Source organism: Brachyhypopomus gauderio, unplaced genomic scaffold, assembly GCF_052324685.1.
Source record: "Brachyhypopomus gauderio isolate BG-103 unplaced genomic scaffold, BGAUD_0.2 sc354, whole genome shotgun sequence".
NCBI lineage: Eukaryota > Metazoa > Chordata > Actinopteri > Gymnotiformes > Hypopomidae > Brachyhypopomus > Brachyhypopomus gauderio.
In genome coordinates, this window is record NW_027507175.1 from 29,403 (window position 1) to 46,840 (window position 17,438).

Genomic DNA, 17,438 nt, shown 5'->3' on the forward strand with positions numbered 1-17,438 from the left:
TTAGACCCACACAGAGCGGTTCAAAGCAGCCTGCTGCTCAGGGCCTCTCCCGGGGGCCGGCCACCAGACACCAGAACTCACACGGCCCAATTAGAGAGCTCGGAGAGTGGCTGTGGCCAGGGTGGGTTTTCCAGAGCAGCGAAGCAACGTGCTAGCGTTTCCACGCCAACCTCCAGGGCCCAACACACACCGCCATGGTGTTTGTGGCAGAGTGATCATTTTGTTACCTCCGTTTCTGATTATAAGAGAGTGTAAGAAGGTGGCGGTGAAGGTTGGAATGGTGTGCGATTCTCGTGCTTCCCTCCGTGTGAGTGGGTGTGAGGCGTGATTGCTATCGGTGACAACCTGCTTAACATCGAGTGGAGCTCAATGTATCCATGAGAGGATCCGTGAACGCTAACCACCCCAGCACCGCCTCTCCAATCAGGGTTCATGCATCTAAAAATGGAGGGTGTCACTGCTAGACACTTCAGTGTTTCGGGCCAAAATGTGTCGGCGTACGAGTGTGATTGAGGAGGTTATCGATGCAGGAGCGTGCATGAGCGTGCTAGCGAGTGGAGTGGAGTCAGGGAAGGTCAGAGCAACCGCAGGCCGCACTCCGGCCAAGGGTTAGTGGCACTGGGATGAGAGGCGGAGTTTATCTCTGGCCAAGGGTTAGTGGCACTGGGATGAGAGGCGGAGTTTATCTCTGGCCAAGGACTAGTGGCACTGGGATGAGAGGCGGAGTTTATCTCTGCGAGCCACGGTGGAGAGGGAGAACTCTCGGCGAGAGTGGCCCACTTCAAGCCCACAGTCGTGGGGCGGCCAAGGCACTTGTGTATACACACACACACACACACACACACACAAACATACACACACATTTATGTATTTTTCATAGTATACAGCACAAAATGTCTCTTAGTAAACCAGCATGACAGGCATGGGAGGCTTTAATGTGCCTGTTGGTCTGTCTCGAGTTCATCAGTGTTGGGAGCGTGAGCGCCATCTGTTGTTATGTATGCATAATATACACGTGCCCTTATGGCTTTTGCTGTTATTGATGTTTGCTTTCTTCTGCAGTTTCCTATCAAAGGGGAGGGGAGGCTGTCAGCAGTGCTGGGAGGTAAGTTATGAAACCATCGCCGATAGGTGGTTCAGTGTAATTGCTTCTTTGGGGCACTAGGGGGCAATATTGGCTTTGCAGTGATGTTTTCAGCCGCAGCGATGGAGAATGCACGCCCTGTTCCATGAAGCTGACAGAACACTGAGACAAAAGCTCATGGCCTCCCTTCATGGGCCTCTTGTCTGCCTTTTGTCTGCAAAAATGAGCTGTATTTCCTCATCAGTCTGTGCTGTGTCATCACGGCCACTGCAACCAGTGCCAGTGCACCGCACACACCAGTGAGGCTGCGGTGTTTGGGAGGGGGCATCAGATAAGTCGTGTTCTGCTCCGCTGGTGGGGAGGGGGGGGGGGGGGTGTTTCTCATCAACCATGGGGTTGGCAGCGGTCTCCTAGCACTGAACGCTGACTTTAAAGTCCTGGCTCCACATCTTTGATGAATGTCGCTGTAGATCAGACCTTCACTGTCTCTGTCAGTCTCTCTCTCTCTTTGACCTTGTGTCAGACTTTCTGGTCGAGTGGCGTCTTTGTGTCATGTCCGCTCTGTAATTCTTCTGGTCGGTGGTGTTTCACTGTGACTGGGGCAGAGTGCTTCTGACGTGTGTGGCCCAGCTGTGGGCTGAACCAGGATCAGCTGTGTCCTGAAAACAGCCAGCAGTGACAGAATATTGAGCAGAGAACCTGTATAACAGAGTGAGAGAGAGAGCTGCTATAGCTTTGAGCTCTAAAAACACAATTTTGTTTGAGGGATAACAAGTGCAGGAGAAAATACTCTGTGATTTACCAGAAATACCTACAGAAGCCCTTACAGCCTTGAATGGATTTAAACAGTGATTTCTTCTAATGATAATGAAGTGTATTGACGTGCCTTCATAAGCAGGGTGGTGTTCCCTCTGCGTGTGCGTGTGCGTGTGTGTGTGTGCGTGTGTGTGTGTGTGCGCGTGTGTGTAGGCCTGGTCTACTGAACATCGGTGAGTCAGCCACTCAGCCCTGGCTGGCAGACACGTGGCCCAACAACTGCACCAGCCAGAACGAGTGTAGCATCAACTGCTGCACCTCCAGCAACGGCAACAGTGATAGCAACCTGGCCACCTACAGCCGCCCTGGTGAGTGTGTGTGTGTGTGTGTGTGTGTGTGTGTGTGTGTGTGTGTGTGTGTGTGTGTGTGTGTGTGTGTGTGTGTGTGTGTGTGTGTGTGTGTGTGTGTGTGTGTGTGTGTGTGTGTGTGTGTGTGTGTGTGTGTGTGTGTGTGTGTGTGTGTGTGTGTGCGCGCGTGAGAGAGATCTGCTGATGGGCTGTTCTAAGCAGTGAGTAAAGGTCTTATGGGCTCTACTCTGCCAGATAATCAAATTGGCCCACTGATTTCCATATCGTTGTTATAGCCCCTAAATGCAATTCCCCCTAAGTGCTTATTTAGGAAACAGGAAGCACTTGCAGAGGTCAGGGAGAGAGGGAGGGAGGGAGGGAGAGAGAGAGCCCCTAGGAGAGCACCTCCATACGTGATGGTGGGTGCTGATGGAGCAGAAGTAGGTTCCACTAGGGCAGGGTGGAGGAAGACTGATGAAGCACCTCCAGGTGTTGGGGGTTTTTTTTTGCGGGTGTCAGCAGTGACTTCACAGGAAAAAGAGAGCTGGGTTGTCCCAGCTCACACACACACACACATTCAGAATTATGACACACAAGCTGCACTTATATAAATACCTCACCGTATTGCCTGCATGCCTGCCTTGCACGCTGGTTGTGAAGTGTGTGTGTGTGTGTGTGTGTCGCTGCTAACACCACCATGTGCCCCGCTCACCTCTCTCAAGCGAGAGGAAGAGTGACCAATGGCAAGGCCGCATGCCCAAGCCACACCCCTCCGGCCGCACGCCTGGGGTGTGCGCTGCCTCAGAGGCTTTGGGTGGACGGCCCCAGGGTCTTGGTTTCCCCTGACAACCCCACTGCTTTCCAATCAGGATTAGACTGCATGGACGATTTGAATATTTTATGAATGTGGGGGGGGTCGGGTTTGCCGGAAGGAAGCTGTTTTTGACGGATCTGTAGGGATGTAGTAGAGAGTCCGGTTCTCCAGTAACAGGTGTGGGTTCCAAAGAACTCCACACTGGTGGAGATTCACTATCCACCGCAGAGATTCAGCCCTTCACACTGATTATCATATTTAATAGATCATAATAGGATGTACAGATGTTGTATTCTCAGTGCCCACCTAATGTAGGTCAGTTCGGACATAAATATAAACATATATATATCATACCTGGCACGCAGAAAACCTGAACATAAATTTCAACGTTAATTCGTGAAGCTGTGATCAGATAAAGTCCACATGTCCTCACACACACGACTCTGGAAGGCCGTTAGCCAGACCTGTCCCCTCCTGTCCCGCCACACAGCTGACTGCATCGCCAGCTACGCCAGCCAGCTGGACACCAAACCCAGCAACCTGCTGGCGTCCGACTCGGGCCTGTACAGCGACGTGGATCTCACCGGCAAGCTGGGCGAGATGAAGACCTTCAACAGCCCCAACCTGAAGGACGGCCGGCCCACGCCCTACGCCACCACGCAGCTCATTCAGGCCGGCCTGGCGGCCAATCACGGCGGCCACCTCGGTACGGGCGTCTGTGGCGACCTCGGCGAGAAGCAGGCCTGGAAGGGCGTCCTGGGCGGCCCTCAGAAGCAGGAAGTGACCTCGCAGCTGCAGTACAACATCATGGAGCAGAACAAGCTGAACAAGGGTGAGTGTGGAGTTGGAGGGGGCGTTGGCGCCCCCCGGTGGCTAACGGTGTCTTTTATTTGGCTTAACTTAGCGATCCAGAGGTTTGCGTGGGTGCAGACGCACGATAGCTGCTTTGTTCGTGCCTAAGGGCCGTTTCCAGTAAGATTGATGACTCACGGCATTTCACAGAAGAATACCGTCACTGTATCCCCATGAATGTCTGGAGCTGCGTCAGCGCTCTGGTCCGGACGTGCCGGCCCGTGCGGACCACAGAAACCGTCTCCTACAGACACCTTCACTTCTTCACATCTTGCTCCTTTCACTTTCCGCATCTGGCTTTCTGTTTTGGACCGTCTCCCTGTTCTCTCTCTCCTTCACGCACACACACACACACACCCTCTTCTCCGGTTACGAGCGGCAGTAGCCCAACCATGAGCTCAGCGCACGGTGTTTCTCTGCGTTTGTGTTCATTGTCTCGCTGTTTTAAAAACGGTGGTGAAAAAATGAACCTGCTCTTAGCTATCAGCTGTCCTTTGAACTGGGTAAAGCCACTGGTTTGAAATTACCGTCTCGGTACAATAGAACGTAACCAGAGCTGGGAGGTTTTATGGGAGTCTTTCTTTGCCTCCCGTTCTTACACGTTTAGAAAGACAAGTGTTTTCTTTTTCGGCTTTCGTAGCGACAAGCATTTTGCATGTGTCTAACAGCATGTTGGTATGATATTTCACACTGTTTTCAAAGGACAATTGCAACCAGTCACTTAAAAGTCAGTTTGCAGTCATGCTTCTACTGGTTTACCTGTATGTTTCGGGGTTTTTTTTTTCTTTTCATGCTGGGATACGTTGCACTAATCTCCCTTTATCCTTGGATTACTCTGCACGGACGAACTTTCCAAATACGACACAACTGCACTGCACTGAAATCAGCTTTGTTCTGCGCTCATGTATTTGTGTTACACACGCATGCATTTGAAAACACCGTCCCTATGTTGGAGCTGATGGAGTTCTTCATGTAAACCCCCAGACCACTACAGAGGTGGAGAGAGTGGGATGCCTGCCACCATCCCCTACAACCAGTGTCCCGAGCCCCCGCCCGCCGGCACCTACAGCAGCTCCGACCGGGGCAGCAGCACGTCCGGTAAGAAGCCGAGGCCCGCGGGTTGAACACAGAAGGGCGCTGTAGGAAGTCCGATCCCCCGACCTATAGCTTTACTGCGCTCACCTCGTCTGCGGCTGGACCCAATGAGCTCCGGCACGTTTTACGGTCAGATCTTCGAATCCTCTTCTGTTATCCTCTAAGGTCGGCGGTCTGACTGTGCACGAAGGCTGCATCCTGTCAGCCTTTATTAGCCCTGTCGGACTGACCTGGGATCGACCACAGCGAGTGTTTACACGTGTTTACAAGGGCTTACACGTGCACCGTAAAGGCGTTCAAAAACGCAAAATAGATGCTTATGAATTCGGCGATAGTGGACGCATAAGAATTTACGCACGCAAGCAAAGAACGGGTCGTGCATCGAGAGATGGTTGTACAGAGTTAACGTCTCGGTACGTAACACTGACTGAACCAAGGCTGGATAGCCCAGCGCTGCGACTATGAAGTAGGTGTATGTAAACTGGACCTATGAATAATACAGCCATGTTGGGACAGAACCAGGGTTTAGATACCCACCCAGCAGTATTCTGAGTAAACCTCTAATTCTAGTGGCCAGGATCACAAGATGTGTAGATGAGTGTGTATAAGTAGTTGCCCACAGAGACTCATCTTATTACCAAGCCTCTAGTTTCCATTTAGATTTTAATTGTTTTTTGGTGCCATTATTATTACTATTACTAAGCACGTAGATTTCTTTTTTTTTTTTATCACACCAACCTGTAAGTCCCATTTGAAACCCAGCATGTTCTAAAGACCTATAAATCATATTCAGAACTTGACACCTTCAAATTGCCTTTCCCCGGCGAGAAATCACGGCGGAACACGGGCAGGCGGAGTAGAGCGTTACGGCGTGAGCAGAATGAATGGGACGCGTGAGCCTTCACTCCATCAGGTGTGCAGACCTGGATCATCTCAGCAGGCATCGCTACGCCTCAGCTGAAGCGCTAAGGCCGTCGCTCCCGCCGGACCACCGGGGCGGTGCCGCGGTTCGTGGCTCGGGTTCGTTCTGGGGAAGGGGGGAGGGGGGGGGGGGTCACCTCTCCTTCTTTCTCAACGCACCCCACAGCCATTAATTACCCCTGTCTTTCATCTTCCATCATAAAAGGGCAGGTGGGGGGGGGGGGGGGTAATGTTGTCAGAGCTACGGTGTTTGTCGTAGGACAAGGACAAATGGGCGCCATTCCGCGGAGCACGCGATGCGGCCGCCGTAATGCGTCCTATCTATTTTTATATTGTATCCGAAGATCAGGTAATTAAAGGGAAGGCTTTGATGTGCGGCGTCCTCCACCCGATTGGCTCAGAGTCCTGCCGACTTGCTCCTGATTGGACGCTGATGTTTGCTTGGTTCTTCTGCCTCTCTTCCTGCCTCTGTTGGCAGCTGAGAGTATTGGGTTTGAAGAATGGCTCCTTCTCTGAGAGTCGGTCGTTAATTACAAATAGAGGAGTAATGCGTTTGAGCGTTTTACACTGTATAAATTATTGAGAGGCTGCCATTAGTGTTGGAGTGTAAAATTGTCATACCCGCATCAAGCTCTGGAAAAACGAGCCAGTGTTTAGTAATACATTTTAATTTGCCACCAAATTATTTATGAATTTTTGCAGTGAGATGGATATTGATAGTGCTGATGGAGTGTGTGTGTGTGTGTTTGTGTTTGTGTGTGTGTGTGTGTGTTTGTGTGTGTGTGTGTGTGTGTGTGTGTGTGTGCGTCTCACTGTTTGTCAAGCAGGTAGTCAAGGCCAGAAAAAAGTGGTACGAACCCATAAAGTCCCCAAGCAGAGCACAATGAACTGGACTGACATCCTGCCCCCTCCCCCCATCAGCCCCCCGTCCTGTCAGGACTACAGCCTGTCCATGGACGAAAGGTGGGCAAACACACACACACACACACACACACACACACACACACACACACACACACACACGTGAAACAGAACGACCTGATGGATGTCCTGCCGTGTGTCTCTGATGTTTCCCAGCTACGACGCGGACCTCCAGTGTCCCGTCCCGCCGTCCCGCATGTACCTGCAGCCTGACGAGCTGGAGGAGGAAGAGGCGGAGCTGGAGCGGGGCCCCACCCCTCCTGTGAGGGGCAACGCCTCCTCTCCCGCCGCAGTGTCCTACAGCCACCAGTCGACGGCCACGCTCACGCCATCCCCCCAGGAGGAGATGCAGCCCATGCTGCAGGAAGCCCTGGACGGGCCACACGAGCGCAGGTGGGCACCTCCCCTCCCCCGCCTCCCCTCATCCCACCTCCCCTCCCCCGCCTCCCCTCATCCCACCTCTCCTCCCCCGCCTCCCCTCATCCCACCTCCCCTCCCCCGCCTCCCCTCATCCCACCTCCCCTCCCCCGCATCCCCTCATCCCACCTCCCCTCCCCCGCATCCCCTCATCCCACCTCCCCTCATCCCACCTCCCCTCCCCCGCCTCCCCTCATCCCGCCTCCCCTTCCCCGCCTCCCCTCATCCCGCCTCCCCTCCCCCGCCTCCCCTCATCCCGCCTCCCCTCCCCCGCCTCCCCTCATCCCGCCTCCCCTCCCCCGCATCCCCTCATCCCACCTCCCCTCCCCCGCCTCCCCTCATCCCACCTCCCCTCCCCCGCATCCCCTCCCCCACCAAGTCCTCTATTAGTGTCGCTAATAACAATCGCTAGCATGAGTTAGCGTTATCTAAATGAAATAACTGATCGCTTCCTTTAGGTTTTAGTCACTGTTAACCTTGTTAGCTACAAGTTTTATGTAGTAACTATAGTAAGGATGTTTAAATATTTCATTTCAAGAAAATTTCATTTAAGAATATGTGTAAGTAGGGAGTAAATAATATTTTCTTCTTAAAATAATTATACAGATAAAAAACATTTTAAGTAGCACCAAACTGCTCTATTTAATTAAAATGCTCTAACTTTATATCTGGCACTGTTTCAGTTAAAGTCTTCTAATGACAATTTTCTTAAAACAGCTGCTTTATTAATTACTGTTCAGATCTCATTCCGATTCATCTCTATATTCAGGGCTCTCAAGTCTCACGCATTGAGCGTGTGACACACACATTTGACCGTCTTCACACGCCACACCTCCGATTTTACACGGCGAGAAAAAAAATCTAGTTTATTTACCTCCGATCCATATCTATGTCGCCCTCCACTGGCGATCGATCGCGATATACAACGTATACAATCCCCCCCCCACCCCCCGCTCAACAACTGACGTTCGCCACCCCCCCCGTTCAACATTTAACGTTCGCCACCCCCCACCCCCCTGTCAACAACTCTCACACTCTGGCATGAATTTAAAACTTGAGAGCCCTACTATATTGTATAATTGTCATACTGTTCTTGTACTTATTTATGTTGTGTTTCTGCTTTGTTTTTAGTATAGTCCCAACAACTCTGACCCTCTCTCCCTCCCTCAGACGGCAGTTAACGAGCCCCCCGGCCCCCCCGCGTCCCCTCTCTCCCCCACACACCTACGGCTACATCTCCAGCCCGCTGGGCCTAGACACGGACGGTCTGGAGGAGGAAGACGAGGAGGAGGAGGAGGAAGAGGAGGATGGGGCAGACGAGACGGACGCGGAGGTGGCCCGCGTCCACCGGCAGCGGCACAGGCGTCAGGCGCGTGCCGGCTCGACCCAGCCTCCCGGTACCCGCGGCTCCCCGCGCGCACCTGCGGGCCCTGGAGCAGACGCCGGCCTCCAGCACCTGCGACCTGGAGAGCTCGGTCACGGGCTCCATGATCAACGGCTGGGGCTCGGCGTCCGAGGAGGACAACGCTTCGTCGGGGCGATCCAGCGCGCTCAGCTCCTCCGACGGCTCCTTCTTCACCGACGCCGACTTCGCCCAGGCCGTGGCGGCCGCCGCAGAGTACGCCGGCCTCCGCGTGACGAAGCACGCCGGGAAGGGTCAGCAGCAACAGACAGTGCCTGCAGGTGACACGGGCTTTCCCAGGACTTTCCGGGCTTTTCTGTGTCCTGCGGTTTATCTTTTATAGTTACTTCATTTTTTCTGCTCTTCGTAACGGCGTGTAGTGTTAAATTCTGCGCTTGGACTAGTAAGACCGATGTCTTCGTATAATTAACTGGATCTTTAAATGATGTTATATCATTTTAATTAAAGAATCCTCTCACTTCTTCATCCCTCTTCCCCTTCCATCCATAGCACGAAAATACCAAAACGTGCCTTTGAGCCACCGCCCGGCGAGTCCGTTGTCTACGGACAGCAACATGAGCGCAGCGGTGGCCCAGAGAAGACCTCAGAGGAAACAGAAGCAGCAGGCGTCCGGCCACGCAGGCTTCCAGCGAGGCCAACACCCCGCCCCCTACACAGACGGTAACGGATGGCTCCGCCCACCACGCTCACTTACACAGACGGCTCCTCCCACACGACACACAGAGGCAGCGCACGTCTCCGTCAGCTACTGGGGGGGGGGGGAGTAGAGCGAGAAGGAGGGAGGGAGAGAGAGGGGGAGATTGTCAGGTGGGTGGATGTTGGATGGTGCACGTCCTCCACCCTCAATAATGAAACTGGACCAGGAGTTCTGGTGCTTCTGTTCAGGTGTTCCCTGTGCTCTTATAGATGAGCTCGTCCACACCCTCAGTGGGCTAGTCAAGCATCTTTCTGCTCATCTCACTGCTCTCAGGGGCATTCAGAAAGGTCATCTTGTGTGTGTGTGTGTGTGTGTGTGTGTGTGTGTGTGTTGTCCTTGTGCTGTGCGGGCACCCACAGTCATCTGCTGGCCTTCATCATTGAGTTGCTCGTCCTTGTATGTTGACATGGAGATTTAATGTCAGACACACACAACCAGCAGCCTGACATCTCGAATATGCCACCCCCCATAAACACACACACCCCCACCCCCCAACCTCAGCTGTAATCTCACCATCCACCCGCCCTCCACCCACAAGCCTGTACTGGATTGACTGTAATCATTTTTTGTGTAATTTTTTGTGAGAGAATACAATAATAATAATAATCCCCATTCAGCTGCCCTGTTTCCGTGGTGATAAACTGGTGAAGGCACGCTGGAACACACTGACTGTAATGGATGTTTACTGGACATGTTCATATTTTAGCCTTTTTGTAACCTTATTATTTTTTTAACTACCATCTGGCTATGGAAGCATTGTAGGAAAGATTTACCATCCCCTGTGGTTGAACTGTGCCATGTATAAAGCAGGACTCCATCCTGTACACACACACACACACACTCCACACACTAACGTGCACACTTCATCGCTCGACCTGACATGGAGCGTGATGACAGCAGAATAGGGCAGTTGTTGTGGGGGGGTTGGGGGTGGGGGGGTTGTCTAGGGATTCCTAGATGGCCTTCATGATGCAGGGTTTGTGCAGACATTTGAAAAGCTCTCTGGACGCTGCCTTGTGTGTGTGCACCCTCCTTGGTAGTTCAAGGTATAGGCGTGGCAGTCCTGATATTCAGAGAGACCTGATTGGAAGACAGAAACGCCACGGACCAATGAAACAAAAGAAAAGCAAGCGGACCTGCTGATGTGTTCAGAATGAGGTTCAGGCTTGGAGTTGTTGAGAGAAATGTCTCAGAATCGAGCAAACATCCCCAGCTCAGCACTTCAAGAAGCAAATAGGTATCACTCCAATAAAAAAATGACAATGGAAGAGGGCTCAGTGTGGAATTCCTCTCTGTGCTCATCTGCGGGGGGCGGGGCTGCAGGAGCCGAGGCACAGCTGTGATTCGCTCTCACCTCGCAGGTGCTAGACAAATGAGAGCCTGTGTCACAATAACAGACGGCCACACTCGGCCTGTGAAGGGCACCCTGGCATGTCAACAGTGGCGTCGCCAAACTCCGCCAGGAATGCAAACTCGGATGCGGGCGACCGTTACACACACGTGCAGGCACAAACACACACGCTGCTTTTGAAGCAGAGGTTAAGACACCCTCCTCTTCCTCCACTCTCCCCGCACAGAACTGCCACCTCCGCCCATCCCACCCCCCGCGCTGCTCAAGTCCCCCACCCACCCGGCCAAGGCGGGGCCCAGGGAAGCGGGGCCCAGGGAAGCCCCGGAGGCCCGGACCAGCTCGTCGGAGCGACGGGACGCCCAGGACAGGCAGAGGGGTCCGAGAGCGGGCAAAGTCCACAAGCAAGACCCAAACGCGAGCGTCAAGGTTCGGCAGCACCCAGGTACCGGATCCGAGCCCCGCCGAGAGCATGTCGCAGCATGTGCGAGATCTTATTAGCTGAGGACGTGGAGGTCCGTACTGACTCTGCGTCTGTCTCCCAGGTCCAGAGGACATCCTGCCCTACAGCCGTCCGTCCTTCCCAGCCGTCCACAGTCCACGCGGGGACAGGGAGCCCAGCTCGTCCGGCTCCGTGTCCTCCCGGGGTTCTGGGGGCCGGCGGAGAGGAGAGGTGCCCCCAGGGAGTCGCAGGAACCCTCCAGAGATGGGCCTGAACACCGCAGGAGCCTTCCAGCCAGGAGAGGAGGAACTGGAGGTATGAACTGCTCCTCCTGCACCTCCTCGTTTGTTGTGGTAGAAGTTTCCAGGACAGACGTGTGTTTTTAGCCTCATAACTGAACCATAAACATGTTGCATTTTAGCCTCTGTGAAGTCAAAAAGTGAAAATAACAATTTGAACGATGAGATCAGTGAATGTAACAGTTTAGTTTGAAAAATAGGATCTGAATGTAAAAATGGGATCTGTGGATCAGTTTGAAGGATGTGATCTGATGTGATCTGTGGATCAGTTTGAAGGATGTGATCTGATGGGATCTGTGGATCAGTTTGAAGGATGTGATCTGATGGGATCTGTGGATCAGTTTGAAGGATGTGATCTGATGGGATCTGTGGATCAGTTTGAAGGATGTGATCTGATGTGATCTGTGTTCTTTTTTCTCAGATGGTGCAGAGCTGAAACGCACATGAAACTGCTGTCAGTCTGGACTCTGTTCTAATAACCACCTTCAGTTTTAACCATCTCAACTATTTCTTGTCTGTCATAACTGCCCACATAGGATTACGTCACATCCTGAAGACTGACCAACTGTTAGTTTCTTTAATTGTGCATTTAATGTTCATTTTAAAACACAAAAACAAACTGAAAAAAAAAGATGGTGACTTCAAAGGTTGAAAGCAGTCATAGCATTCGTTGTTTGTTTTGGTTCATTGCAATATGGAGTAAATATCTACTCCAGTTGGTGAGTACAACTCTGCTCACTGGAGTCTGGAACAAGCCCAGCATTACTGTTAATAAGATTAGCAACAAGCTAAAAGGACAGACTTACCTGTAAATAAACCTGTATACATGCCTAATTGTCTTTTATAATCTGTGTGGTACTTTAAATTTGTCTTCCTTGGCTTATTTGAATAATTTCAAAATTTTATTATACCAGTAAAGATAATGTTTTTATCACATCCATCCTGGTTGTAAATTGTCATGCCATTTAATCTGTCCCAGGAAAAGTGCCACAGTTGAGATGTGTTTGGGCTGGTTTTTGTTTATTTGTTGTGTTTCTGTTTTCTTTTTTTTCTTTTTTTTGTAATGCACTGTTATTTTTTGTCGTTTGTCAATGTTTGTTGGTATTTGTTTGACTTTGGTTTTAAAAGCACAATCACTAAACTTTATTTTGAACCATGCTATTGATTAACCGTTCTGTCCTACATGAGATGAACAGGTACTGTAAGACAAAAGGTCTCATTACCCCTGACAGCGTAGGTGAAAGAGCATAAACTGTTTACACAGGAGTGAATGAACCACACCCTCTTCTCCTCTCTCCGCTGCTCTGACGGATTCTCTCTCCAGCCCCCATCCCGAGTTTTGGAAAATGATGCATTGTTCTCTCAGTGCGTCTTCGTTTATTACATTGATATTTTTCTCCTACTTATGCACTTAAGAAGACTTGAGAAATTAGACAGTGGGTGGTGCCTAGAGAATCTGGAAGAAGCATGATTGGCTAGCTGTGAGCCAATCAGAGACGAGAGGAGGCAAGCGTTTACTCGTAGGGCATCTGCAAACATTTGTTTCTTAAAGCAAAAAAAGCATACAAAAAACGAAGAAAAAAATAAACAAAAATAAGGAAGATTTCTGTGTTTGGTTGTTATTACCTGCTACATCATATTTGCTTGGATACATTGAGAAATAAGCGAGAGAAGAAGGGAATCTGTATGTTTTCATTTTGCTGTCTTAAGCAGATTTACTACATAGTTTATTTTCTTGTAACCTTTAGTTTCACCTGGCATGAAGAGACAGAAGACACAACGAGACGTTAGAAGGAGAATATCGATGTTTAATGCATTGTGTTGCCTGACTGCAGAAAAGGATGGATACACAAATAACCCAAGGACATGCAGAATAATAAACCTATACATCATAGGACAAGAACGAATCGGTCCAGCAGATTACATTACGGTTATGGTCATTCATATCATTCGCGTAATGGAAAGCCATTGTATATATACCTATAAACTTAATGATATGGCTATTTTCATATTTTAATACGAAATTCATTTGAGCCATGGCTATCTCAAAGGTCATACTGAAAATGGCAACCGTTTCAGCCAAAACGCCAACACGACAACACTTAGCGACACCCCCCCAAGGTTACTATAATGGAACAGTTAAATGTTAAAACGGAGCACTTACAGATGTACATTCACAGTGTAGATTTTTATAAAGACCTTTATGTCTTCATATCCTCATAGCAGCTGGGAGGAAGAGACATTTGTTATCTAAAATTAAAATCACCGTCCTTATCTGAGAGGAGACTGTGAAGCTACATAAATCACTGAACTCGCACTGTTGTGACCGACCGAAAATGAAAGTCAACATTTATGAAGAAATTAACCCAAATTTTGTACCAATATCACAGTTCAGAACTCAACAGTTGGTACTGCGACATGCTTTTAGAAATCTCGGTTTCATTCACATTCCCCGGGCAAATTCGCCATCTTGGTTTTGTCTGGAAACAAAATGGTTTTACCCCCCAGGTGTTGCCCTAATAAGCAGCCCTCTAAATGAGAACAAATTCAGAATGAGAGATACCCCCCACACACCACACACACACACACACACACACCTGCTCCCCACCTCCATCGATCATTTTAATGAGCCGAGTTATGCATTAGCTTTGCCACGAGTTGCAAGTGATTAAAGCTTCTAGACTCGCTCTCACACTGGGTTCTCATGATGTCTGGAATATGAATGGTAGAGAGTTCAGTAACCATTTATAATACATGGCTATTAAGGTTTACCTGCCCGTACCTGTGAAATCAGGCCATGCAGAGGAGACGTCTTCAGTCCATCTGAGAAACAGGAAGGCTGGGTAATCAATCATAGCAACGCAGTATGAGAAATTAACTTGATTGAGTGGCTGAGAAACAAAATGAAACGTTGCATACTTTTTTGTTTAATTACCGCATCCCTTTCAGCACCATTGTATCTCAGTGTCTCCGCATATATAAATACTTCACAAGTCTTTCGCAAGACAGTGTCCCGCTCAAGACAAGATACCTGTATTACCTGTTGGGGAGGGGGGAGGGAGGGGGGACCTCCACCTAATTGCCTTTGTTGTAAAATGTGTGTAGTGTCTCCGCCTCACACAAACCGCTTTGATTAGACTCACCCCCAGACGTGGAGGTAATTAAGAGGAGCAGCTGCAGACTGTCAGCTCACGCAGCCCCCCGCGACGGTGCTCTCTCCCTGAGGAGACGGCACACGTCGTCCGCGGGGCAGGCGGCTCCTGTTGCTTCTCACCCTGGACCGGCAGACCATGTCCTGCCCAGCCTCTCCTGGGCCTCAGTGACACGCGACCTCTCCTCCCTCACAGCACTGACAGGAAACGCCGGGGACAGGTTGTCATAAAATTAAGCTGTACGGGCAAATTCCCACACATTCCCAGTGAAGGTATTTGTCAAATTGAACATGACGTAATATTCTCATTCTCCCTCTTTCTTCTTTTAATTAAAGCTTGGAATAGACCTCTATCGTTTTAACATCTCTGAAGTCATTTAAGGTATGTGCATTTAGCAACTGGGACATTCAGTCCACTCTATCTAAATTTAGTGCCATGGATTCATTAGCCAAAGACGGGAGATGGGGTCTGGCCCCAGAGAAGAGATGGGGTCCGGCCCAAGAGAGGAGAAGAGATGGGGTCTGGCTCCAGAGGAGAGATGGTTTTTCTCACTGCCTTCTCTGCTCAGTACGCAGGCAGGTGCAGGCCCTCTCCTCCCCCCTCATGACTTACAGACCATTTTTCATCTTTCTAATTCCTTCTCATCAATTACGACGGAAAGTCTCATCTCTCGGCACGGCCTGTTGTCAGTGGGACGCTTAGCCAAATTTATGAACGGATCCTGCGTGCCAGAAGTGGGACACTGTAACGAGCCAAATCAGCACAGACTGACAGTAAGTTGCTCATCTCCCCCATCGACGGCTCTGCACTTTGTGAATAAATGCACACAGTGGTTGTCAACAAATGCTGACAAAGTAGTTCAGTTCTATCAGGAGGGAAATTAATCTCTTACTCAGAAGATTATCTTGCCTGTATGGAGGTGTAATTTAAAGAGCTGACAACCCAATGTCGATATACTTTAATGGGGTTTCCATGAGCTTGAATGTCAGCCGTCAAGGTGGAACAGGTGAACTTTTACCCAAGCACAAATCATTTATTTGCTGTTGAGCAGAATATTTGTGGGGAAATAGTCAATGGATTTGGGAATATAGATTCTTTGCATTGCAAAAAAAAAACGTGTTGGGTTTTCTATGCTACGTGGTGCATGTATGTTACTGCGACATGGTGTTTGGCATGGCTGAGATTACTCAGAAGAAGACAATTCTGCACATTTCTTTGTTATTACACAAGGCCCAAGCGATCTTGCATCTTTTAACACAATTACACCCTTAATAGCTAAATTCTAATGGGGAATAAGACAACAATTTGCATTCAGAGCAGCATCAGTATTTTAGGAATGATGCCAACCAAGTCCTTTATTATTTTGAATGGTGTGTAGTTCTTCAGGAATAAGACTCCTATCCCTTAGAGGAATGAAAGAGCTGAAAATCTGTTCTTTCCTGAACTCTCCATACAGATGCAATGATGATATCTGACCACTGGGAAGGTCAGGGACGCCATTTGAATTCACGTTGGCCTTCATGAAAGCACTCTTGAATGCCTTAAGGCGAGTGTGCAGTGTGCATGGAAATTTTAGCACACTGTGCCATAAAGTACCCCAACCAGCCCAAACAGCTATGAGGATCAATAATAGAACCAAAAGTCTCTACCATTACGGGTTCACTATCAATGTTTCACAACTGGCGACAGACGATGTGGGTCAGAGGTGTCCCCTGGATTTTTCCAAATGCAAACATCTCCAGATGTAGGAATATTCACTTTCAACGGGCAAAGATCCAGCTTTGTTGTTACATTAGCTCACGTGTTATGTTATTGTGATCTCGTATGCAATTGAAATCCCCGTCCAGAAATCCCCAGATAATCTCATTCTGCAGTGTTTGCGAGCCACGTACGTTTCGTTACTGGTCCTCTCTGGATTCATCTCACTACTTGTGGAGCCATGTTGCTCTGGGAATGTTAATATTAAGTTGCCAGTTGTCAAGACTTCTGCAGGTGACACATATGCAATTTGGCACGGGAGCCGATATGAGCAACTCATGTAGCTGCCTTTCTAATAGTGATTTCATTACTTCAAATTAAATCAGATTTAATGTGGCGTTGTCATAATTTTGTCCACTCCAATTAATGTATTCATTCGTTCGTTCATTTATTCCTTCATTTATTCAGCCTCTTTCTTGTATAATAATTTCCCATGTATAATCATATGGACTAGGACCAGTGAACATGTTCATAGCAACCCTCCCCCTCCCCCCCCCAACCCCCTCCAAATATTTGTCATTCTGCAATGCCACACAAAAGGACCTCGCAGGGTAAACACACAATCAAAGTCTTTAGTAGCGGAGCTTTGTGTCCATTGCATTCTAAAAGACCTTGACACCGGCAATTATCAAGCTAAAGCCCTATGAGGATGGACCCGGTGTAAACAGCATTTGAAGCTGGCCGTGAGCGCATAATAGAACTACACTGGCGTGTTTTCATAGTGGGATGACGTACTGAAGAGAGGCGCTCTGAATGGGGCATGCTGGGTCCATGATGATGGATGAGAGGTTAGGATACGGGTGAACAGACAGCAGAACCTCAAACGGAGGAGGGGCTACTGCAGAATTTTACTTTCCTTCTCTCTCTCTCTCTCTCTCTCTAACACACACACACACACACACACATTTCTCTTTTGTTGTCTTTCTGACAGAAACCACACACACACACACACACGAGCACTTGGGCTGCAAAGCATCCATTTGCTAAACGTAATACTGTCAACAGGCTTGAAATGGATTAGCTGTCTTGTGTGTTTTCTTAAGGCCTTAATCAGGATGTGCCGAAAGTGTGTTACAGGACACTGGCTCTGAGAGCTGAATAAACACACGTGT

At 49.5% G+C, this 17,438-nt stretch overlaps 1 protein-coding gene across 1 annotated transcript in view; it reads left to right on the forward strand.

The window, feature by feature from the left end:
- LOC143504967 (roundabout homolog 1-like) overlaps window positions 1–13,019 on the forward strand; it is a 34,528-nt gene extending 21,509 nt beyond the window's left edge. Inside the window, 12 exon segments of the mRNA XM_076996076.1 lie at window positions 1,063–1,105; window positions 2,054–2,208; window positions 3,492–3,833; window positions 4,838–4,951; window positions 6,697–6,832; window positions 6,947–7,183; window positions 8,378–8,576; window positions 8,578–8,890; window positions 9,120–9,290; window positions 10,905–11,120; window positions 11,221–11,432; window positions 11,838–13,019. Coding sequence (XP_076852191.1) covers window positions 1,063–1,105; window positions 2,054–2,208; window positions 3,492–3,833; window positions 4,838–4,951; window positions 6,697–6,832; window positions 6,947–7,183; window positions 8,378–8,576; window positions 8,578–8,890; window positions 9,120–9,290; window positions 10,905–11,120; window positions 11,221–11,432; window positions 11,838–11,852 — 2,153 coding nt within the window. The 3' untranslated portion in view covers window positions 11,853–13,019.
- The last annotated feature ends 4,419 nt before the right edge of the window (window positions 13,020–17,438 follow it).